The 20,697-nt window shown below is 52.2% G+C and overlaps 8 protein-coding genes across 8 annotated transcripts; 4 read left to right on the top strand and 4 right to left on the bottom strand.

Moving 5' to 3' along the window:
- Positions 1–360: 360 nt before the first annotated feature.
- AYO21_11166 (hypothetical protein) lies at positions 361–1,574 on the top strand (the record flags this gene model as incomplete). The annotated part of the gene is made up of 5 exons (XM_022661063.1): positions 361–728; positions 776–882; positions 940–1,036; positions 1,093–1,474; positions 1,527–1,574. 5 exons carry the CDS (start codon positions 361–363, stop codon positions 1,572–1,574), a joined length of 1,002 nt encoding a protein of 333 aa, XP_022506639.1.
- An 859-nt stretch (positions 1,575–2,433) lies between these two features.
- Positions 2,434–4,405, bottom strand: AYO21_11165 (hypothetical protein; the record flags this gene model as incomplete). Its single annotated transcript, XM_022661062.1, has 5 exons — positions 2,434–2,717; positions 2,777–2,924; positions 3,019–3,550; positions 3,614–4,115; positions 4,171–4,405. The coding sequence occupies 5 exons, from the start codon at positions 4,403–4,405 to the stop codon at positions 2,434–2,436; spliced, it is 1,701 nt and encodes a 566-aa protein (XP_022506638.1).
- Positions 4,406–4,544: 139 nt separating this feature from the next.
- AYO21_11164 (hypothetical protein) lies at positions 4,545–6,536 on the bottom strand (the record flags this gene model as incomplete). Its single annotated transcript, XM_022661061.1, has 3 exons — positions 4,545–4,851; positions 5,582–6,019; positions 6,118–6,536. 3 exons carry the CDS (start codon positions 6,534–6,536, stop codon positions 4,545–4,547), a joined length of 1,164 nt encoding a protein of 387 aa, XP_022506637.1.
- Positions 6,537–8,413: 1,877 nt separating this feature from the next.
- AYO21_11163 (hypothetical protein) lies at positions 8,414–10,023 on the top strand (the record flags this gene model as incomplete). The annotated part of the gene is made up of 3 exons (XM_022661060.1): positions 8,414–8,481; positions 8,590–8,862; positions 8,928–10,023. The coding sequence occupies 3 exons, from the start codon at positions 8,414–8,416 to the stop codon at positions 10,021–10,023; spliced, it is 1,437 nt and encodes a 478-aa protein (XP_022506636.1).
- Positions 10,024–10,641: 618 nt separating this feature from the next.
- Positions 10,642–11,607, bottom strand: AYO21_11162 (hypothetical protein; the record flags this gene model as incomplete). The annotated part of the gene is made up of 2 exons (XM_022661059.1): positions 10,642–11,199; positions 11,254–11,607. The coding sequence occupies 2 exons, from the start codon at positions 11,605–11,607 to the stop codon at positions 10,642–10,644; spliced, it is 912 nt and encodes a 303-aa protein (XP_022506635.1).
- An 844-nt stretch (positions 11,608–12,451) lies between these two features.
- Positions 12,452–13,401, top strand: AYO21_11161 (hypothetical protein; the record flags this gene model as incomplete). Its single annotated transcript, XM_022661058.1, has 2 exons — positions 12,452–12,506; positions 12,575–13,401. 2 exons carry the CDS (start codon positions 12,452–12,454, stop codon positions 13,399–13,401), a joined length of 882 nt encoding a protein of 293 aa, XP_022506634.1.
- A 458-nt stretch (positions 13,402–13,859) lies between these two features.
- AYO21_11160 (hypothetical protein) lies at positions 13,860–14,686 on the top strand (the record flags this gene model as incomplete). The annotated part of the gene is made up of 3 exons (XM_022661057.1): positions 13,860–13,964; positions 14,222–14,296; positions 14,459–14,686. 3 exons carry the CDS (start codon positions 13,860–13,862, stop codon positions 14,684–14,686), a joined length of 408 nt encoding a protein of 135 aa, XP_022506633.1.
- A 743-nt stretch (positions 14,687–15,429) lies between these two features.
- AYO21_11159 (hypothetical protein) lies at positions 15,430–20,066 on the bottom strand (the record flags this gene model as incomplete). The annotated part of the gene is made up of 2 exons (XM_022661056.1): positions 15,430–19,720; positions 19,951–20,066. The coding sequence occupies 2 exons, from the start codon at positions 20,064–20,066 to the stop codon at positions 15,430–15,432; spliced, it is 4,407 nt and encodes a 1,468-aa protein (XP_022506632.1).
- Positions 20,067–20,697: the final 631 nt, after the last annotated feature.

Genomic DNA, 20,697 nt, shown 5'->3' with positions numbered 1-20,697 from the left:
GAGTCCCATTTCCAAGGATTTCTCCGTTGTACAGTACCTCTGCTTGCTCTGCTTTTCGGCAAATGGTTCAACGTGAGCAAGCCCCATGGGGAAGACTCTTACTCCAATCTGACAACAAACATGCTCCCCACATCAATGTTGGTGGGAAGACTCCGCATAACACTTCATGCCAGGGATAGTGCCTGTCAATCTGTCTAGCCCCACGATGCTGATCGTTGATTGATATTACGGCTTGGAAGCATATCTGAGAGCTCGTTTCCTCATCGTAGGGGAGTACAATTCAGTCGAGTACTCCAGGAGCAAGGGAATCTACCACGACCACAGCACAACATATCTCTGCCGTATACTGTCAGGAGAGCAATGGGTTCTATATCACATATGAAGTTGCGGCGCGCCCCGTTGAAGACCACCGGGGCGATTGACCACCTCGAATATGTCGATGTGACACCCATCATCGGGCGTGAATATCCCACGGCTAAGCTCAAGGATATGCTAAATGCCCCCAATGCGGACGACCAGATTCGAGACCTTGCCATTACTATCTGCGAACGTGGCGTTGTTTTCTTTCGCGCGCCTCAAGATGATTTAACCGTGGAAGAGCAGAAAAAGATCACATACCTCTTGGGCAAGTTGACGGGCAGACCTGAGGACCATGGCTTACATGTTCACCCTCTCTACAATGATCCCAACAACATTCCCATGGCGGACGGAACAACCGATGAGAACATGTGAGTATCCCTCTGAACGAGGGTCGTGGAGTACTGACGAGTAGAAGCTATGTTATCAACTCGGAAGCTATGAAGAAACTATATGCGACGATGAAGAATCGACCAAACAGCTCGAGCGAGCCGAGAGATTTGGGACGAGAATGGCACAGTGACTGTTCGTTCTCAACTGCGACCGGCCCCGGATCATTGAGCTGACCATGACATGTTGAAGGTCTCTTCGAGGAGTGCCCAGCGGATTTCAGTTTCTTACGGATGCAAGATACACCCCCATCTGGTGGAGACACACTTTGGGTGTCTGGTTATGAGCTGTATGGTTTGCCTTCCGACTGCTCCTTGCAACATCATTAACATGAGATGTTTACAGCTATGACCGCCTGTCACCACCTTTTGCTGCTTTCCTCGAGACCCTGACCGCCACCTGTGCTCAGCCTGTATTCAAATCTGCATCCGAAGCAGGCGGTTACGAACTGATGTCCCCCCGCGGCTCGCCCTTGAATTTCGGCGATAAATTCGCCCCCGTGCACCCTGTTATTCGCACCAACCCCGTGACGGGGTGGAAGTCACTTTTCGCCGGCGTCGGGCTACATGTTACACGAATCAACGATGTCTACAACTATGAGGACCAGATGATCCGCGATTATGTCCTGAGGCTCATCACCCGCAATCACGACTGTGTGGCGAGAATGCATTGGACCAAACAGGCTTGTGCGATCTGGAGCAACTCATGCACTTTGCATGCCGCAACGGTATGTTTATCATCACATCACCCTTGACTGCGTGGGACATTTTGGATCTCAGTCCGCGCGGTCCGATGCATCAAGCTTGGCTGCCCCTTTTAAATCTTAGCCTTGCCCAGCCCCCAGAGTGTTTCACCACATGCCCACAGCCCGAGACCCCCCTCACCATGAGAATTTTGCTGACGGGAGCGCACATCTAGCCCGATACTCATTTGGTTGGGGGAAGCAGAGTCGGTGTACGTGCCTCGGGTGTTGGTGAGAGGCCATATCTGGATCCTGCCTCCACAGGAAGAAGAGAAGCGCTCGGGTTGCCGAAGAACTAAAAGGGGCGTGACTGTCTGTCTGGCCATGGTATTCAGACGCTGCCTACCAGGAGATATCGGCGCCGAGGGAAACCTGCCATCCCATCAAGGGCTGACGGCGGCGAGGGCAGGAATTGAGTGGAGAGGATGAATCCATACCCGCATAGCTTATTTCTCGTGTTGCTACATGTTTATTTTTCTCGGCTGGATTGGATGACTCCGATAGATTTTGCGCGAAGACTTCTTGGAACACACGATACTCACCCTTCCACTACCTCCCGTAATATGCACTCGCCATCAAGTCGGGCACGTTCCCCATAGTTGAGACGCTACCAAGCTCTCACGGTTCATGTAATACCCATCTGATCCCCGTTCCACACCTCCAGTTCAGACTTCACTTGACTTGGTTGGTGTCTTTTCGCGGCACTGCGTAATCTTGCGGACCTTGGGTACCCTTCTCCTTTCTCGAGCAAACCGGCACCCGAGGGTCCCTACGAAGCAGTCCATGGCCCGCCTCGCAGAATTCATCCCCGCGACGTTCCACTCCCTCGACCAGCCATATATACCTCGTACCGACATACTAGTAACTCTCTCCGCACGCGCTTCTTCTTCCAATGCTGCTCAAAAAAATCCTCTTCCCAGAGGGCATATCAGGAGTGATTCGCATCAAGATTCCGGCGCGTCCTTGATCGTCCCGTCACTCCTGATGAAGACGTGCTTGTACGCCAGACTGGCCTGCTTGGGGTTCTTCGCCTCGAACAGCTCGTCGAGCTCCTCGAGGCTGCGGCCGCGGGTCTCGACGAAGAAGAGGTAGATGACGACGACGCCGAAGGCGTCCCACACGACGTAGAGGATGTAGAAGCGCCAGCCCGAGTTGGCGATGGCCACGGGCGGCACGTACGTGTTAAGCACGTTGACGCAGTTGACCATGAAGTTGAGATATGCCATGCCTATAAGGGACACACACGCGCGCGTGCGCACACACGCATTAGACTCGGTTTAGTCGAACTCTGTGGGCACTTTGCAGTGGGATGGGGTGTTTGTGAATGAAATGAAAGAGAGAGTCGCGACAGCAGGAAACGCAAAAGGGACGGAAAGAGGAGAAACTTGCCTTTGGCCCTCGCGGTGAATGTTAGGACTTCTGCTGGATAGAGTGACTGCATGGGCGTCTGTGCAGAGCAAAACCCTCGTTAGCAAGAGGAGTCCCCTATTGGCAGAGCTGAAGATGGTGCAGGCAGCCTGCTCGCTTACCCATGCAAATGCAAACACGACCAGAAAGACGTAGAGAAAGGCCACTCCTGTGGCCCCGACGGCGGGTTTGCCTGCCTGGTTCGCCGTGCACGCCGTGATGACCGCCACCGACGCGGACATGCCGGCGCTCGAGACCATTAGGACCTTGCGGCGGCCCAGCTTCTCGACGAAGCGAAGACCGCAGAGCGCCGCGACCATCATGATGGGCGTCTGGAGGGCATTCAGCAACAACTGGATGTGCACGCTGGTGATCCCGGCCGTCTTCGCCATGAGAGGGAAGTAATAGCTCGTCGGGGGCAGATCGAGCTGGCCGAACCATGCAATGCAGGTGACCAAAAAGGTGCGATATCGCGCAGCCCTGGTGTTGAACAGCTCGCGGAAGTCCCAAAACCGCTTGTCCGCGCCGTCGATGCGGATGACCTCCATCATCTCTTCGAGCTCAACCCGCACGACCACGGAGTCTGGGTCGCCATCGCCATGGTATTTGACCAAGACGGCCTTTGCTTCTTCAACTCGGTCGTGAGCTAGGAGCCTGATATTCCCAAAACCAGTCAGTCACCACATTACCTCACCGTCTCCTTTTCACCATGCTTACCATCGAGGCGTCTCCGGAATGAACCGGACAAAACAGAGTATGAGGACGGATGGGAGGCCCTGCACAGCCAGTGGAAGTCGCCATATATATGATGAGTTGGTGTTGATGTAGTACAATCCATACTCGAGCCAGGTGGAGACAATGGTGCCCAAGAAGAAACAAGCCTGAAAGCCACCTGTGAGCTGTCCACGATACTTGGGATACGCCATCTCCACGACGTAGCTCGGTCCGGCAGTCTGCACGAGGACGGCACCCATTCCCAAGATGAACCTTCCACCCTCGAGGGTGGCGAGATTCTGCGCAGCGGCCTGGAGAATAGTCCCAACGATGCACACTGTCGAGCCGATGGCCATGCCTACCCGTCGACCGTATTTGTCTGAGCATGGACCAGCGAAAAAGGAGCCGGCCACATTGCCAATGACATATAGAGCTGCAATTAGACCCTGGTTGTCAGAGTTGATGCCGAAGAAGTCGATGAACGGTGGCATCGCGGATAGACCACCTGGGGTTCGTATTCAGCAGTGAGCGTCAGATCAAGGGCATGGCCTGGCACGTACCAAAAGTGTTTGCGTCAAAGCCATTGGTCGCCGAGCAGAGATATGCTATGAAGATACAAGCATACAATTTCAAGAAGCTCTTTCGCAGCGGTCTCGGCTTCTCCTGCAGAAGAGCCTCTTCCATGCGCGAGGCGTGTATACGCGCCGTACCTTGGATGTCGCCATATTCATGCTCCTGCTGCCGTCCACCAGCGAGATCCTCCGAGTGAGTGATGTCGTATGTCTTGGTGTCCATGTTAGTATAGATTCTCGATTGAGGAGGGTTTCCCAAGTAGAGAGCAGCGTTCACTGAGCGCTGAAGTGTGCTTTATGGTCCCAGTTCTGGCACCACTGATTCCGTGACCGGTGATGGATATAGGCTAAATCAATGAAGCTCATTGAGATCGTCCAGGCGCTGCAGTAAGGCCACGCAGCGTGATGGTCGATGGAAGGATCCGTTGACGAGAGAATCTCCCGACCTCGTCTGCCACTTCGACTTCACAGATTGCGCGCATAATCACCGGCTCATGTATTCCATGTACCGCATGTACCGGCGACTTTCCGATAGGTGCTACTTTGACGGCAAAACAGAGATATAGGCAGAATTTGGACATTTGAAGGGCGGGAATGTCGGCATTAACACGGGAGGACGGTGCCGTGTCATAGCCTCCGGTGCCATTTCGGTCGCAGCTCATGAAAATCCTGGGAGGAAGTGCAGACATTGCTATAAGTGGCAGTGGCCTTGTGAACCGATGGGGTGATTCCCCACGCGGAGTATCGGCTGATGATGGATTTTGCGGGGGATTTTGGTTGAAGATGGAATAGGACATTTCTGGTCCAGCAGGATAGGCCAGAATTGAAATAAACGAGAGTGATGTGTATGGATAACACAATATTCCGACTGCAATGGACTATCCGTGTCGTCCTTCCCATTCTCTCGAGGTTGCAACCCTGCAAACGCGCACCTGAGTATGTTGTCTGCAGGCGCGCTGGACCCAATTCATCGAGGGAACAGAGACGATGAATTCAGGTCCATTGGCACTTTGTTGTCGGACTTAGGTTGTTGTCATCCAACGCTTGCTCTTCTCTCCCAGCTTCTCGACCCGGGACCTCCACTGAGAAATATTCAAGTTTCCTTGTCTCTAGCTACTGGCTACTAGTACTACTAGCACCGTTCAAAAGATCCCTCTTCGTAGCTGAGAGAGAGGCCCTAGGTGGATGGTGAGAAATGCTTTCCTCGGAACGCGGTCAAGCTCAGGCCATCGACAATAGCATGAGTACCAACCTCGAACCGTGTGCAACAGGAGGCCCGTGAGTTGGTGATGCTGAGTCGCGACATTGTTTGATTTTCAATCCTATGGTTTCTGGCCGTACACGACGTATCTCAAACATCAATGTCAGCCTCTGTTCTCCGAGTGGATTGCATACTCACATGGGCCAGTACGAGTGAATGCTCGTGTTGCGCAGATCTTTTCGCACCTGCACAAGGAATATTTGAATTTCCTCCACCGTCATACCAAAAGCCGTGGTCCAGAGTCGAACGGTGAAACCGTCCAGTCCATCAAGCATATTGAGCATGTTCCAAAGACCTATTTCCTTTAGAGCCTTGTTCTTCGCCCAAGGGTTGACTGGCCACCTGAAAATCTCTTGTCTGACGTTAGTAAACCCAGCCTCAACCATCCAGTCCTTGTACTTGGCAGTCCAGGAGGGATCCCTTCTAAGCCTTGCACAGGCTTCTAGATATCTGTTATTCCACTCCCCGTAAGCCGTGCCTTCAAGTGTGCCATCGTCACACAACAGTGGCATGTAGAGATCTTGCATTTCAAGCCACCCGCCAGGCTGCAGGGCATCAAAGGCGCGGCGGAAAAGCCTTGGGAAATCAGAGCAGGAAGTTAAGAGCATTCTTCCATGGATAAAATCAAACTTTCTCTTGAAGGTCCACCGAGCTTCAAAATCGTCAATCTCAACTTGCAATTTGGTGGGACTGCATGCGGTTGGATCGGGCTCAGGTCGATGCCTAGGACGTTGGATTCAGGATGCTGATCGGCAAAACCTATGGCCCAGATGCCAGTTCCTGTCCCTAGATCAAGGACCTCTTGCATCGATCGCTGAACGGGGGCAAGGAAAAGCTTTCGATGAAACGCGACCAGGAATATCTCGTGCTGTAAATCCAGGCGTTCCTGCTCGAGGTCGTCCTGGGGAAGGATGTACGAGCCGTCTTTGTACCTGTGGTATGCCCTACCATTTTCCTGTACACCCTGGAAAATGCTAGACCTCAAAGAGCGGGTGTAAGTCGACAGATCTCCACCAAGAGCAGAATCCACATCGTCGACCTCAATGACAAGATCCGACTGACGCGTTTGGATCTCTGAGATACTACTAGTCATCTCGCACTTCTGGACTGTCAGATCAAGCAAGTGATATCAATGCCACTGAGTGGGGTTCAACGGCATCAGACAAAGGCTGAGAAGGAATAACCTCCCGTCTAATTAATGTTGATGGGGATGTGATGGGAGCGACGTTCAGCGGGTTTAATGGAGCGGTGAGGACGGGCCATCTGTGTGGCTCGCTTAAGCACCCTCTATACCTGTTTCAATTTCAAATCACCACTGAGGCGAACTGTAGAGGGTGCAAGCGATTGGAGTCCTTCTCTGGAACATGTCGGGAGCCACTAAGTAGTAGTCCTATTCTTGTGCCAGCGAGCTTCAGAACTGAGGTTCATGATACTTGTTCAGATAGTTACCATCACGCTAAGGCTTGGCACTCGGCCGACATTCCTTATTTGGTCACCGGATCGGCATAGTCCATTGAAAGTGCGGCTTCGTCGGGCAGTGCCCTCCTGGGCCGCTTCGAGGTACTGCTGCAGCAATCGCTATAGCAGCTCGAAGCTACTACAGACTCATCAATTACCCTGCAAATTTGTCGCGTTCACACTATACAGCCATAACTTGTTGACTCTGGGAGATGTAGCCTCTGAAACGTGCCACTCAAAATGCCTACATAGGCTTAGTTAGCTGCACTGCACCGTCCAGATGTGGGTGAAAGCCCGCCAATACTTCTACTTGGGTATCTAAGGCAGGAGCACGGGCTTTGACAGAACGAGAGTTCATGACTTGAGCAGTTTAATTTCGTCACTGACAAGCAGCTATCCATGCATAATGCAGCCAAATGGTCTTTGGAAAATGACAAAATATAGCGACGCTTTGGTGTTCACCTAGTGCTAACCTCTTCAAAACATCCCAGCCTCTAGGAATGTTCGGCTCCAGTGAGGTAACTTTTCTGTCGTCTGCAAACCTGACTGATGATATTATCAGTCGGGTTAATCAATCATCCTGGACCTTGTACCAGACTGCTGTGCAATGATGTGCAAGATGTCTGGATTGATTGTCCATCTTGCTTCGCTCGCTCGGTTAGACGCCCCCGTTCACGGTTTAGGGGTGCTGCATTTCCATGGAGCTATCGTGGCGCAGTGTCCACATTTGTTGAGATGACAAAGCTGCGGCTCTGAGATTCAGTCGGCGTCAACCCACCACAGTCACAAATGCCATAGTCTGCCAGGATTTAATGTCCAAGCCTCTGCACAACTTCGGATGGTTACATAATGCCAATCTGGGCGAAGGTCTTGGCGTTTATCTTACTAAGCGAGGCTGTACGGATCCCGCCATCCTCCACCAATGGGAGTCGAGTAGCTTTTGCCTATTTCGACTGTTCTACGTTTTGCAGTTTGAGTCGACATCACTGGCGATCGATCTGCTGCACCGCCCACCCCGCTAAACATTACACGATGCGCCCAAATGATGGGAGTTACTGGCCCCTTCATCGAAGCTTTCAAGCTTCGACCGCCTAAAGGACACCGTTACATGCATCATCCCAAATACTTTGCGGTCAAGTCCTGCCTCCGTCCCAAGCCGGTGCCGAACTCTCTTTCTGCCTTTCTGCCTCCCCGACCGCGTCTGTGACTGATATAGTTAACGGTAAAGATATCCTCATGTGGCACCCCCAAGGACGTCAAGAATCCTCTGTGGCGACCTTAGGGGGCGCGGATTGTGGGTCAGGCAGAAGTACCTGCCTGTGTCAAGAAATGTAGGGGATTGATATAAAGCCTTCCTGCGTTGACAGCCAAGGATGTCGACGCCCGGGATTTCACTAAGAGGGAGGGATACACCAGTATCAGAAGATCTAGATATTCTTCTCGGGCTCGTCGGCTTTCTTGCTGCTGTCAAGTAGTACACTGCAGTCGAGCGAGAGATGATGATGGCTCCCAATGCCGCTATTCTTCGGAGGAGTCATGGCAAATCCAAAGACGGATGCAAGACCTGTTTATCCCGGCGGGTGAGATGCGATCAGGCCAGGCCTACGTGGTGAGTATAGTGCTGCTCCAAGAGCCACTGGGAACCAGCAATGCCGAACTAACAGAGACACGAGCCGAAATTGTGCTAGAGGTTCGCGAGTGTGCGTGTACCCGAACTCATCAGGCACGGCGTCAGACTATGCAAGGTCCATCGCCTGGGTAGAATCAATCGAGACCGCATGTCAGACCTGGAGAGAAAACGGAGATACGCCGATCCCGATGCTGAAGATCTTGTCATCTCTCGATTGGCATGGTCTGGATCCACGAGGTCTCCGGTACCTCTACTACATCGCCTCTCTGGGAAACGTTTTGGACCAGAACGACGCCCGGCAATTTGCGCTTTGGTACGATACCTACGAATTGTACGTCCTTCCCCCTTGTCCTAGAGTTGACCAGCAAAGGCCAAGTTTCACTAACACCAGCACAGGGGCATTCAAGCCACAGCAAAGTATGACTTCGTCGCATATGCTCAAATCGTGGCCGCTGCCGACCGTATCGGGAAGCTAACCAGGATGGCAAGTGTTATGGAGGACGCGGTATGGTACAGATCATTGGCTCTCAAAGGCCTGCAGCAGGCACTTGCCAGCTTCTCCCGGGAGAATGCCGACGGAGTATTGGCAGCGTCCATCAGTCTCATGTTCAACCAGCCGACTCCAACCGACTGGCGGAGAGTTATGCAAGGGACAGCAGCGGTCGCCGAGGCTATGCGTCCGTGGGCTGCCTTTTCCGGAACTCGACGTATGTGGGAACACATACACCCTGAAGTACAAGATTCCCAATGCGCCGCCTTGCAAGACGGAAACACTTCTTCTTATCCCTCCGAGCTGTCGACTTCCTCTGCTCCGATGGTCACGGTGCAGTCATCTACCGCGGCCGTCGCATTCCTCCTGGAACAAGGATTGACCGCAATGAATCGACTGGGGACGTGTATTAGACACATGAAAGAGCTTTCCACGACGGTGAGGGGTCTGGCAGACATGCTGCGAATGGCTCAGGCACACCACTTGACCGGCCAAAAGTACGATCCGTTCTGGCTCGCCCACCCGTTCTGCGGAATGACCAACCGCGAGTCCATCTCCTTTTCCGACATCAGTCGCTCGAAACCCTTTGTCCTTGTCTTCCTGGCCCACCTGTACAGTGCCTTGGTCGTGCTGTCGATGCTGTATCCGGAGCTGGACATTGCTGGGTTCGCGACCGTGCGTCTGCACTCACTGGACGCCCTGATCCGACATTTCGAGCCCATCACCACGATCCACTGCGACGCCTGTCGCGAGTCACACAGCTGCAAGGAGCTCCTGGCGTTTCCTGGGAATGTCCTGCAGGCATACCGCAAATGGCAAATAGACCGGCGGATGTCGTCGTCGTCACCCAGGACGCGATATTCTGCAACCGAGAGATTGAAAGAGGACTCTTTCGACTTGTCAGCGAATGCAGAGAAAATTCGCGCCACGAATTACCCCTGCGAGGAGGCCCCAGGTGGCTGCAACCTGCCTGGGGAGAGTGTATCGGGGTCATTCTGCTAAGGTATACATCTTTAACAGACGTGAACAAACATCCACCACCAAATGTAAACCCTGAATCTCACAATCTTCATGATCCAAATGTCGACCATGCAACGAACCAGATGCGGCCGATGAGCTACTACGTGCAAAGGCCGTGGATATTTCCGCAGACACGACCTGTTATGGTCGAATGCTGAGGTCACTGATTCTTCTTCTCGTCCGATTTGAAGTGTCTGTCTTGATGCAGGAATCCGCGGCTTCTCTGGACAGAACCTGGATATAGTGGACTCACTCGGGCCTCGAGCTCAAAATAAGGGAGGATTGCACGGCCTGACTGTCACCGCCGCGGTGTCAGTTTCCTCCCAAGCAGTTGAGTCAAGCGCAGTGTGCTACTGAGAGAGGGAGATACGTGGCCTCGTGAGTATCAAAGCTATCAAGTTGTTCATTGAGAGGTTGCTAGCTATGTGCGTTCGCCATCTTGCGTGTCAGGTTCTGCAAGTTTCCCGTCATGAATGCTGTACAGCCACTAAGATATCCCTTAATCCCATTCGTTACTTGACCGACATCTGCAACTCTCCACTGAGTTGACGTAGACTATCCCTTGACCACCCAACACAAGCTGCCCCAAGGATGACTGCTTTATGCCTTGACAGTTACAACCGCACCGTCACGCTCAACAGCAGTCTCTGATCCGGAAGTCTCAGGCTTGTGCTCGCCCGTTGCTGCCTTCTTATCCACAACGTCCTTCGATTCTTTCACCTCATTGACTGTACTAGCCGTCACACTCATCTTGTTCTCTTGCACCTCCGGGTGAACACTGTTCTTGAGCTTCCGCATAGAGCGTCGGTTGTTCCAGTTACGCCGATTCTTCTTCTTAATAGGGTTGGTCTGAAGCGACTGTGGCTTCTGCTGCTGATCCTCACTGACCGGTGCAGCGTTTCCCTGAGTTGGGCCGAGATCAGTACTGACTTTCGTATTGTTGGAGGTTGAATTTGCATGTGACAAGGTGGAATCTCGCCCTGCTCTAACAACACCTGGAGCAGCATTGGTCAATGGTCTGTTCTTCACTTCACTGAGTGGTTGCTCGGCTTCCTTCTGCGCACGACGGTCCCGCCTAGCTTGAAAGATGGCACTCCGAGCAGAAAGCTGACTGTCACCTCTCATGTAGGCAACGGCGCGAACAATGGTGTCAGTGGCCTAGGTGATTGAAATTAGTCGGTCGGAAATTAGCAGATAACCAAGAGCGCTCACAATGAAAGAGGCGTTCATCAGTTGCACGAGATTCGTGGCAAGCAATGCCATGTCTGCGAAATCACCTCCTGCCTTGGTCGAGTTTCCGTTTTCTTGAAGCACTTTACGAGCATTATTCATCATCTCCCTAATGTTGTCCTCAGTGGCGGCACTGAACACCGCAGGAGTTCGAGTCTGCTTTTTGGCGCTTCCCGCACGGTTGATCGAGGTGCCCGCATCTTCTTTGGGTGCTGCAGCCTGATGTTCTGGAGTCCCGGTATGAGATACAGGAGGTTCTGTGCTGGCCTGGTTGTGGTTGGTGCCACTTGCAGGGGCCACGAGAGGTTCAGCTTTGTCAGTGGCGTGGTCGGCCATGGCCAAAGATTCAATTGGAGCCGGGCAAACTGTTCGTGGAGGAGTGAGTGAGATGGACATGACATAGCGGGGCAAGAGGGCAAGACTGACCTTGAGCTCTTCGTAGTCAAGACACCGTCAAGTAGGTAAGCAGAGAGAGGAGAACAGAGGAGAGAAGGAGTTCCACAGTGTGCGCATGTGAGTTGGGTGGGAGAGAGAGAAGAATGATGGACAAGCAGTAAAGTCTCATTGGAGGTGTCAAAGTGAAGAAGGAACGAACACGCTTCACTTTCGCCCTGTTGGTCCAGGGAAACAGAGGCGAGGGAAAGAACCCTCACATTGATCTGCAGATTAGGCAAGAGATGCGAGTGTGAGAGACACGGGTCTGGCAGACTTGAGGCAAAAGAACGGTAAGTAATAGAGCATGCGCAGCCAGCACCGTCTGTATGTATGTCCTCACATGGCTCACTCTAGCAATCATCAGACATATAGACTTTCCTCTCACCAGCTCTCTTCCCGTCGTCAACCTTCAGCTATATCGTCCGTCCCATATGCAATTTGATGGCCACGACATCTTGCAACTCACCTTAGCGCGGACAGTGTCAGTGTCCCAGAAGAAGCAACTATCTGGTCCTCATCAAGAGATAGACGGTATGATATCGGGAGGCCGAGAGGACAAAAGAGGGTCGATTCTCGGCAAACCTTCTGTTTCAGACCCAAGTATGACAGTGACTGGTTTCTACGTCGCATCTTGTTGGAGAACTTCGTCTATCTGACTCGTGGAAATTCAGAAAGACGCGCCTGAATCATATGTCTTTTGTTCTGCCCGAGCTCACAAGCTAGCTTAACGACTTGAACATCAATCATGGCAAATCTTTTGGCAAAGCCTTTCAAGCTTGCACTCGTGCAGCTTGCTTCAGGTAAGTAAGTGGTGAGTACCCAATCTCGAAAACTCGGGCCCGACGAAATGATTCTGATGTATGCATAGGAGGTGACAAAGCTGCAAATCTGGCACATGCCCGCTCGAAAGTTATCGAGGCAGCAAGGGCTGGCGCCTCCATGATCGTCCTCCCTGAATGCTTCAACTCCCCATACGGCTGTCAATATTTCCCCAAATATGCTGAGACCGTCTTACCCTCGCCTCCCTCAGAAGAGAAGTCACCCTCGTGGCACATGCTGTCCAAAGTTGCAGCGGAAACCAAGACATATTTGATTGGTGGAAGTATACCAGAATTCGTCCCGGAGACGAAGGAATACTTTAACACCTCCCTTGTTTTCTCGCCCACGGGAAAGCTTCTAGCAACGCATCGAAAGATACACTTGTTTGACATCGACATACCTGGGAAGATTAAGTTCAAGGAAAGTGATGTGTTATCCCCAGGAAACAAGGTGACTATTGTCGACATTCCGGAATATGGTAAGATTGGGCTGGCAATATGTTACGATGTTCGCTTTCCCGAACTCGCCATGATAGCTGCAAGAAAGGGTGCGTTCATGTTCGTTTATCCCGGGGCCTTCAATACGACGACAGGTCCCATGCATTGGACACTACAGGCCCGTGCGAGAGCAATGGACAATCAGATCTTCGTCGCAATGTGCAGCCCCGCGAGAGACATGGAGGCAACCTACCATGCCTATGGACATTCCATGATAGTGAATCCCAATGCGGAAGTCTTGGTCGAGGCTCAAGAACACGAAGATATTGTCTATGCTGAGATTGACGGTGCAAAGATCGAGGAGACGAGGAAGGGCATTCCCATCTATACTCAGAGACGGTTTGATGTCTATCCTGATGTCAGTGCTGGAAAGGTGTGATACGACAGATGAAAGATGAATGTGTTGTTGTAAGGCAAGCGTGCAAAAGAAGATGAGAATAAATAGAACAGTAGATTCGACCTTTGCGACGGGTTGAACAGGAACAATTTCTATCCACGTGTGTCTATCTCTCCTGCTTCTGGAACTTTGGAGGCCAACTTCGCGTTTCCCAAAGCCGACATCACGTGGCCGAAATCTTGGCATCACCTTTCCATTTTCGGTTGAACTGCGCACATCCAAATTTCAATCCAAAGGCGTCTTCTTTTCCAACCAGTTCAACATCCCGCCAGCATCTCCAGTCCTCCGCCAATCCAGACTGTATGTATGAAGAAACCACTGCTTGCCCCTATCACCATTCCCTTCCTCTTCTACGCCCTCTTTAGCACCCGAAAAAAATCGCAAAGCTCAAAGGTGTCCTGCAACTAACCAAACGTTCCGTCTTAGAATATCGGCAAAAAATGGCGAAAGACAACCCCAAGACCCAGCCGAAGAAGACGGCGCCCAAGCGATCTGCCATCGGAGACGTCGTCGCGCGCGAGTACACCATCCATTTGCACAAGCGAGTATGTCTACCACTTGTTCCGTGAACCTCTCCGAGTCCGCAAGATGCGCCTTTTCAAAGAGAACAAAAAGAATAGAAGATGAGGATGGGGAAGAGGAGGGATCAGTTTTATGAAGTCCACCCGAACGGCTTGCTCGCTCCTGCCTCCGACCGTCGTCTCATATCGACCTCTTTTTTTTCTCTCACAATACTTTTCTCGAAATTCCCACCTTGCAAGCATTATGGACGGAAGACTGATTATCTCTCTACAAAATAAAGGTTCATGGCGTCAGCTTCAAGAAGCGAGCGCCCCGTGCGATCAAGGAGATTCGAAAATTCGCCACACAAGCTATGGTACGTGTGCTTCCCGAAGCGACATTGAATATTTTCTATCCTTCATTGCGATATAATATCCCCAAAGTGAGGGCAACTTTTAAAGTTCCCTTTTCTCTCTCTTTTTCAATCTCCCTTCAAAGTCCGTTCTGTGTTGTTGGGAAACCACGGTTTGGCTGACAGTTCTTCCGCCTCCAGGGAACCAGCGACGTGCGACTTGACCCCCAGCTGAACAAAAAGGTGTGGGAATCGGGCATCAAGGGCGTCCCTTTCCGCCTCCGCGTCCGGATCTCGCGGAAGAGAAACGACGAAGAGGGTGCCAAGGAGAAGCTGTACTCTTACGTCCAAGCCGTGAACGTCAAGGAGAGGGAAGCCAAGGGCCTGCAGACTGTCGTCGTTGAGGACTCATGAATAACCCCTTAAGGTTCTCCTCGTGTACTACCGGATCACGAAAAGGCTACGCTGCGAGCGACGTCTTGCTGGGCGGTTTTGGGTGGCAGGAGGTTCCCGGTGTCCAGGAAGCCAGCGAGAGAGAGGAGAGTCTGGGTTCCAGACTAAAACTGTAGAAGAACACCCAAGGGGGCAAAGAAGTCAGCCGGACAAGGATGAGAGGAGATTATGACCCACAAAAGAATTCTGCGTGCGTACTACTATTACCATGTGTTACCCGCTACGGCGAGAAGGTGTAGGTGCTGAGATACCAATCATCCCTCGGAGAACAATAAAATTTTTGTCAAGGAAGCAGTTCTCTCTTATTCAACGTTCTTATGTAGCCCTGCGTTTCCTCTCTGCCCAATCCAAGCTTTACCATCAAAAACCAGATCGCTCCAATATTGTCGAAATGAACACCTCAGGGAGCATCAAGTGTTTTGAGAGACAAAAGGTCAACTTGGTCCTGGTGGCCACAAGGAGACACAAAAATCTTTCAAAAACCGAACTTGACCTGGGGCGCACATTCACAATATCGTCTCGTGCGATGGTTTGGATGTGGTGGCATCATATCACAGATATCTTGTTGCTGTACATTGATAAACAAGGCTCCCAAAACTCCATCGCTGTGCATTTCTCCGCATCTGGTATATGCGATGTTCCTTTTCTTGCTCAACCGTCCAGCCATCTCGTATTAGAAGTAAAAAAACACTCCCAAGAATTGTTCAAGCACTTTTGTTCTGCTCCAGAATCTTCGCCAACTCACTCGCCATCTCTGGTGTCTTCAATTTGAACACTAATCGCGTCAGATTTCCCTTGTACATCAGTGCTCCCCTCACAGCGCCACTCTTATTACTGGGGACACTCTCGTAGTTCGTACTTCCCACAAGATGGGAATTGAAAAGAATATTAGCGCTGGGTTCCACGCGGAACACCACGCGGGTTTTATCGTTGTCGTTGTTCTTGAGGACTCGGATTTGGCCCACGCCCATCGAATTCCAGTCGTTTGGAGTGTGTTTGGTGCCCTTTGCAGCCTCAGTGTTGACAAACATGAGGGCTTTGGAGCGACCTTCCCAGAGGCACGTCTCATTCTCTTCTCCTGCTCGCGAATCCATTAAAGAGGTTTGCGGATCGTCGGTGCTTTCGTCGGTTTCATTTGTAGCGACAGACTCGTTATCGGTTAGACCAGGCGAGGTGGCGCGAGATGAGACAACAGAACTAGCCACAGAACCACCTCCTAGATGCGAAATGGCACCCAGATAGCCGGGTGCTGGTGACGGAGTCGGCGCTCCAAATTGAAAGCCTAAACTTGGTGTGTCGGACCCGCGCGAGCCCGGTCCAGTTGTGCCAAAGAGGGTACTGAGAGACTTGGATGTGGCTGAGTCCTTCTCCTTTTCACCTGGAGAAGCGGCCGTGAACTTGAAAACAGGGGCACTTGTACTGTTGTCTCCGTTTGCGAAAGAGATAGGTGCGCCCTCCTTCCACGTGTTGTCAGTCCCTGCTGGGGAAGTGAGGACCGATTTGGCAAGGCTGGGGTTCTTGTCGGCATTGCTCGGCGTACTTGGTCGAGAGCCAAATAAACCCTCCCCTGGAACTGGACCCTGTCTGGTAGCGCCGCCGGAGAAGATTGAGGCGCCGGGAGCGCTTGTAGGTGTCGTACTTGCTCCTATCGGAGTGAATTGGAACCCGCCTGTTGGCTTGGGAGTCGATGCACCAGTCGAAGAGCTGAGGAGAGAACCCGATGAATTTTCAGGCGTTGATTTTGCGACTTGAGATCCAAAGGCTGGCGATTGAAACGAGGAGTTCTTTGTCGGTTGGATGGTCGTTGATTCCATGTCCGAGTTATTTTTCTCTCCATTCGTCGGCGTCGCTTTCTCTTTGTTGGGGTTTGGCTCGATACGATCGAATAAGCTTTTGCCGGCATTTGGATTGTTCTTTGCCCTGTCCATGGCAGCCCCCAGATCATTATCATCGTCATCTTCATCCTCTCCCTCTCCGTTTTCTTCGGCAACGTCGTCTTCTGGAAGATCATCTTCGGGCTCTTCTGCCTCACTATCGTCATCAGAATCTTCTTCTTCACTACCGGCGGCTTGATCATGACTTGAGCCGCTGTTCTCGTTCTCTTCTGCGTCAGCGGGATCCGCTTGTTTCACACTGACACCTTTAGACGTGAGTGCGGAAAAGGGATTGGGAGACGCTGAGGGGATAAAAGTTGCAGAGGAAGCTTTGAGAATATCCCGCTCCTTAGACGGCGGTGCGGTAGTACTAGAACCAAATGTCGGTTTGAACCCCGCCTTCGCTACGGCGTCAATTTTTGCCTTCTTTGCGCGGGTTTCCTCCTCGATCCGTTGACGGAACGTTTCCTCGTCGTCTTCATCTGAATCGAACTCTTCAGCCTTGCGCTTTTCAATCAGATCCCTCTCGAACTTGTCAGCATTTGCCTTTGCTTTCTGGCCGAATGCAGCAAGGAAATTGGTGCTGCCACTCCCAAACTTGGGAACCTCAAAAGTCGAAGGCTTCGGGGGTGGTTTCGTTGGTGTCGTCGATGGTACGGATGACGGCGTATTCGTTATCTGATGTGCGCCGGAATAAGGGCTCGCATCCGTAGTAGCTGTCGAGGCAAGCCCTGCAAAAGGGTTTACGTTCGGCTTGAATCCTGCATTGGCCGGTCCAGATATGCTGTTCGATCCGAATGTCGGGGCTTTGTCCTTGAGCATCCCAGCCGTGGTCGAACGTATCTGACTACCTTTTGCAGAATTGTTTGCCACAGGCGCACTTGGGCCAGATGACACAGGAGTGAGTTGCGAGCCAAAGCTGGGTGGGGTTTGTGAGCTTGTTTCTCGTGTTTTTTTGTTTTGCTCGGTTTCTTCATGATCATCGACGCGATCGGCTTTCCTCTTCATCCCTGCGACGTTGCGCACGAACAATCCGAGCGATGCGCCAATGCTGTCACGCGCAGCTACGTAATGCCGGATGATGTGTTCGAAATCTTGCGAACGCGGGTCCAGGGTAGCTATCTTCTTCTGGAGACCGTAGTTCAGAGAATGAAGACGGTAGTCCCGATCAAACTCCTGGAATTGCTGGGGAGTGGTGTGGCCAGGAACTCGTGACGGGGCCTTGGTGTATACAGGTCTCTTCACTGGCTCAAGATCCATGGCAGATCCCTGTGCACCTTCAGAAGGCTTTTGTGCCGCGCCGACGGCGGCCCCTGCGGAGAGGCTTAGCTCTCCAGTTGTAGGTTGATCGTCTCGCACAGCGGGGGCAGGGAAGTTGATAGATGTGGATGCTGACTTTTCCGTGGCTTGAGATTGTTGAGGTCCTGGCTGGGACAAACCACTGAATATGGTGGGAGTGGGAGATGATTGCGTTGAAGTTGCTGCAGAGCGCTCACCTTTGTCCACACCAGAATTGCGGGCACTGGGGAACAGACTCGTGGTCGCCGTTTGCGGCTGACTTTTTTCTTGTGTAGCTTTGGGTTGTGCATTGAAAAAAGGCTGGGGTGAACTCTCCACAGCGTTACTTAGCTTGTTAAAAAGGCTTGTACTCGTAGCCTTGCCTTCTTCGGGCCCTTTCGAGGCCGAAAACAATTCCCCACCAGAGGCAGGCTTTGACGGGGTGGTAAAGTTGAACAGTGGTTTTGCCGCAGCATCTCCCTGCGTAATGCCCAACGGAGGGCCAGCTTTGGGAGTCTCCGATTGAGCAGTATATCTCCCAGAATTTCCGGCTCCGCCAAAGACAGCTGATGCAGTTGATGGAGTTGCTGCTGTTGTGGAGCCGAAGTTGAACGTTGAACTCGCCGGCTTCGGTTCAGATTCATTCGCGGCAGACTTAGGTTGCACCGTGGTCCCAAAGCCGAATGGTGACTTGGTCGTGGTTGTCTCACGCTGTTCGGCCACGGGCATGGATGACTGACTCGCTGTACCCAGGTTAAACGCGGGCTTAGATGTGGGAAAGGCTGGAGTTGAACCACTCGCAGTGGCGAAGAGACCAGCGAAAGGGTTGACAGGCTGCGCACTGGATTCCGAAGCAGCTGGCTTTTCTGGAGATGACGCTTGCTGCTGCGGCGCGAGTGAAGGCTGAGATGTGTTCCCAGCACTAAACAACGAGCTCGCAGCTTTGGAATCTTCCGCTTTCGCGGATCCAGGATTAGCGAAGGGAGTGCTCGTCGAGGGAGTTTGAGCGGAGGTTTGTCCGAAAGAAAACTCAATGGATGTCGACTTTGGGAACCCAGTATTGGTGGTCTCATTTAGTGTTGCGGGAAAGAGACTGCTACCAACACTCTGGGACGCTGGTACATTTAAGCCAAATTGTCCAGGGCCTTGACTCTGTGGCGCGGTACTGGTCTGTCCGAAAGCGAATTTTGAGGCCGGAGGTTGCGTATCGCTACCCTGTTTGGTGCCGAAAGCGGGTAGAGGGCTCTGTGGAACAGAAGTGCTTTGGCCGAAGCTGAACGCGGGGGTCTGAGGCTCTGTCGTCGACGAGGACTGGCCGAACGCAAACAGCGGCTGCGACTGGGAAGGCTGAGTAAATAGGTTCGTTGGGGCAGGGGCTTCTGCGGGTTTCGTAGATTGTCCAAACAAACTTGTACCGTTGGTATTTGCAGACGAAGTTCCACCAAAACCACTGAAGGGGGCACTGGACTGTTGTCCTGCTGGTTGGCCAAAAGTGAAACTGTTTGATCCAAAAGCGCTCCCAAACGCAGGTTTCTTCTGGGGTGACTCCATTGAGATATCTTGCGCGTCCGCGCTTCCATTCACATTTGCAAAGGGATTAGGTGTGCCGGCCGGTGCACCGAATGTAAAGGAGCTCGCCTGCGGAGGCTGGAAATTGAAGGAACTGCTCGTGCCAGCAGATGCCGGTGGAAAGGACTGGGTAGTGCCAAAGGCAACACCACCGTTCACAGTAGGAAAAGGCTGCTGTTGGGTTGTGCTTTGAGCAAAAGGGTTCGAGGCGCCGAAGGACGACGAGGGATGAGAGGAGCGGTTTGCGCCTAGGCGACCTCGCGGCGTGGCTATTCTGAGAGGAAGTTAGTAAATGATGATCGTAGGGGCTTATTAAAGATGCGAAAAGGTCAAGGCGAAGGGAAGGCGGCGGGCGTAAAGCCTACGGATAACTGCAGCCAAGCGACTGGAGCAGGGCACCCGGGGCAGGGGAATGGAAGAATTCTGGGGATCAAATCCAGGAGGGCAACAACATAAGCGCGACAAAGAGATGGATTCGAAGGTATGCTGGACAAAACAACTCACTTTCGCCGAGCCTGTTGAGCTGCTGTTGACATTTTGGGCTTTTCGTCTGCGGTGGGGTTGTTGGCTATAGAACCGTTGTCCTTTGTGATATATTCGTCTGCGACACGTTTCGGCATGTCACTGGTCGGCCGGAGAAGGTCGAGAGGAGGAAGTCCAGGGCGAGGACGAGGGCGAGGATGAGGATGAGGACGCGAGGAAACAGAACGAGAGAAGATATACCATCGAGACAGACGCGTTGATGAAGGAGTATGATGGGATTGTGCTTGGGCTGAAAATGCCTTGATCAATGCCTGCGCCTTTGATGAAGAAATAATATTGCGCCTCCTGGTGTTCAAGATTCTTGCTGCCAGATTCCGGGGTCTCGGGTTTTTTGCCCTTTTGGCTGCACCAAACTGCCTGCGCATTCGTCCTTCTGTCGAGTCCAGCTGCGAACACGTGATCCTCTATTGTCATTGCGATCTCGATTATGATTGTTCGTGGGGGCTGAATGAAATCTTTGAATAATGCCATTCAAGATTCAGTATTTACCACTCTCCTCTCTTCTGCCTCGTGCAAGAAGCAAACCACATCTGCAAGATGCCATCCAGTCTCCATCTTCAGGCATTTCGAGGGTTACTACTGAGTGCATTGCCTGTGTTTCTGCTGACGATGTCTCATATCTGAAAGCTGCCTCCTCCAAAAGTCGTGCACCTCATAATCCAGCTCACCTAGACCTGACATGGTGTATCCGTTTTACGACAAGTCTGC

This window comes from Fonsecaea monophora (assembly GCF_001642475.1).
Source record: "Fonsecaea monophora strain CBS 269.37 chromosome Unknown Scaff146, whole genome shotgun sequence".
Lineage (NCBI taxonomy): Eukaryota > Fungi > Ascomycota > Eurotiomycetes > Chaetothyriales > Herpotrichiellaceae > Fonsecaea > Fonsecaea monophora.
Note: the sequence above shows the minus strand (reverse complement) of the source record. Positions and strands in the feature narration are given on the sequence as shown.